Source organism: Acanthisitta chloris, unplaced genomic scaffold, assembly GCF_000695815.1.
Source record: "Acanthisitta chloris isolate BGI_N310 unplaced genomic scaffold, ASM69581v1 scaffold6754, whole genome shotgun sequence".
Classification (NCBI taxonomy): Eukaryota; Metazoa; Chordata; class Aves; order Passeriformes; family Acanthisittidae; genus Acanthisitta; species Acanthisitta chloris.
Genome location: NW_008670869.1, coordinates 18,158 through 21,084, shown reverse-complemented (window position 1 = coordinate 21,084; position 2,927 = coordinate 18,158). Strand labels below are relative to the sequence as shown.

Sequence of the window (2,927 nt, the reverse complement as noted above, 5' to 3'; positions counted from 1 at the left end):
CCCCCAGCCACTACTGTGGCTTTCTCAATCACATCAGCATGTGTAGTGGGTGCAGTCTGGGCTTGAAGTGTTCCACCTAGCAATTTGGAGATTAAATCTAGGTAAGGCTTCTGGTGGAAGGGTGTGACGTAGTGCTGGCAAAGACAGGCAAATACCAGTTTGAAAACTCTTTATTGTCAGATTGTCTAACAGTGTTAATGTGGGTCTGGCAAAGGTGATAGAAAACTCAGTTTTTACCAGAGCAGTGGTTTGAAATACGAACTGTGTTTGGCTGTGAGAAACCTCACTCTGGAGTCTGCAGGTACTCTGAAGGGAAGTCCTGGAGTTTTCTCTGTTGTGACTTTTTAAAATTGAATCTGTTGTTCAATAAATCATAGCATTAGTTTTCTGGGAACTAATGGACCCAAGTAGTTGCTTCTAGACATCTAGAAGTTGGGGAATGCAAGTACTTGGGTAGAAAACTATTAATGCGTTTGTCACTACTCCAGCCTAACTGCAGGAAAGGAGTGAAGGGCAGTGAGAGGTCGAGATGTGCTGTCACTTCTGTGTAGTAAACCACAATTTGAAGCTGTTTTAGTATTTCTGTGCAAACTCTAGGTACATTATGCTGTAATACATAAATGTCTTAAATGTTTTGTCTGTCATGTTGTATCACTTTGTTGACCTTGGACTGCCAATGGCAGATTGTAATGAGTAGAGAGTATTAATGCCCCTTCACAGTGGAGCTGTAAACTGCATGAGATCTAGCTAATTACTTTTGCAGATAAATTGATAACGTTATTTCCTGCTATTTTAATAAGCTAATGTAAATAATATACTTTTGCAGATAAATTGATAACGTTATTTCCTGCTAATGTAAATAATACCAACTTTAAAGAGAGTAAAGCAAGCGGATACATTTTACTGTGCTGGTTACTTTGACAAGTTTAGATTTGATTATGCTTTTAGGCTTTGAGAAGCGGATTGAAAACCTTTTCTACACCTCCCTTTTGGTTTCAAAAGTTGTAGGATAGGTTAGTTTCATAAATAAATTGATAACGTTATTTCCTGCTAATGTAAATAATACCAACTTTAAAGAGAGTAAAGCAAGCGGATACATTTTACTGTGCTGGTTACTTTGACAAGTTTAGATTTGATTATGCTTTTAGGCTTTGAGAAGCGGATTGAAAACCTTTTCTACACCTCCCTTTTGGTTTCAAAAGTTGTAGGATAGGTTAGTTTCATAACCCTCCTGTATGAAATTATTTGGCTCAGTTAAGTGAAAACTTCCTTTGAAAAGTTTATAGCTGGCTACCTAGGTAAATAATAAGTACAGTAAACCAACTTACATATTGTGATTTATTAGCAGCTGAAGAATAGACCAGATTTAGCAGAATTTTTTTATGTGATGAGCAAGGACAGTTAATCCTTTGATCCATAGTTATAGTGGATTAATTGATTCTAGTTACTAGACTAATGACAGTATTTCCTCCTGCCTAATTTGCCATTTTATAGTAGCATGCTCTGCTTTAAACTTGTTAGGACTATGTTCTCAGTGTGCTGCAGTCAGTTGCATTCTGCTTTCCTCCCTGTCTGCTCAGCAGTGTGTGGTAACAGGTTCCTTGATGTAGTGTGACCCTTGACTCTCAACAGCAATCAGTACTCACTTGTTCTGGATGTGGTTTGCATTTGTTCAGGGAAAATATGGTGCTGATCTCTGTTTTATAGGCAGATGAATAAAATTTAAATAACCTGCCAAGAGAAGAGTGTGTTCAAGCTGTGAATTGAGCTCAGATCATTTAAATCCTGTGTTAGTTTTTATTACATACTTGTTTGTTGTACCTTGGACTTGCTGTGTTGTTATGCTGAAAAAAAAAAGCCCTGATCTGTGAATGTACTTCAGAATGTGAAGAGAAGATGCTTGAGTAAACTCAGAGGAGGGAAGGATTAGACATTGTAGGGTTTTTTCACAGTTACGGTTAGTGACAAGAGTAGGTAAATGTTAAAAATACATTTAAAAGGTTAGTTTGTCTCAAGCTTTGGTAATAAGGTGCTATGTGCTGACAGCTTCCTAACCTATTGCATAGTCAACTTCTCAATTACTTTGTGAACCAGAAGTATTCTTTCTTCTTGAATTGGAAATATCTTGACATTAAAGGGAAGTTTTATCCACTTTCTTTTTTTTTAATGAGTTGTATCTTGGTTTTATAATTTTTCTCTAGTAAAAAACCCAAACCAAACCTCACAGGTGATTTGAATTCTGTCCTTGAAAGAGAAAGAATATGCAAAATTAGTGATTTTATGATGCACAGAGCTGTTTGATTTGTGTTCTACACTAGCAGTAGATTTAATTTTGCTCCTTGCTGGGAGATGAAGAGAACTGTTGAAATCAGTATAAGATTGAAGAGTATTCATATAATACATGTGTAAAGGAAAACATAATGCCCAATATTTTGCCTCCTAGGATTCTAAACTACCATCTGCTATCCGGAATACACTCCTTGAACTTTTTGGACAAATAGAACGTGAATTTGAAAACCTGTATATTGAGAATTTGGAATGTGAGTATCTGTTTTCTTCTGGCAACTTATGAATTGTTTGGATTAATGATGTAGTAGCACTAATTAAAGCACATACCTTGGATATTGTAGTGTAATTAGTGTTGCTTTTTTGTGAGGAGTTTGAGAATCGTTTTGAACTTGTAGCCCAAGATGGAGCTTGCACCTTTTCAGAAAAACCACGTTATTCGTTCTTTAACACAAATAGTCAGAACTGATGTGTGTCATCTTCCTTGGCTCTTGGGCACAGCCAGTGCAGGGTCTGTGTCCTCGTTACTGGAGGCTCTGGTGGATGCTGTGTTAATCTGGCAGTAAGGCTGTTCTGCCTTTGGTGTTTGTGGCTTTGTTGTATATTCACAGGCTTAATTTTAATGTTGTAATATTAGTAAA

The 2,927-nt window shown here is 36.8% G+C and overlaps 1 protein-coding gene across 1 annotated transcript in view; it reads left to right on the top strand.

The window, feature by feature from the left end:
• The window catches only part of WDR37 (WD repeat domain 37), a gene marked incomplete at its 3' end in the record, with an annotated part of 19,202 nt that overhangs the window by 720 nt on the left and 15,555 nt on the right, over nucleotides 1-2,927 (top strand). The window contains 1 exon segment of the mRNA XM_009073852.1: nucleotides 2,444-2,540. Within this exon segment, the coding sequence (XP_009072100.1) occupies nucleotides 2,444-2,540 (97 nt within the window).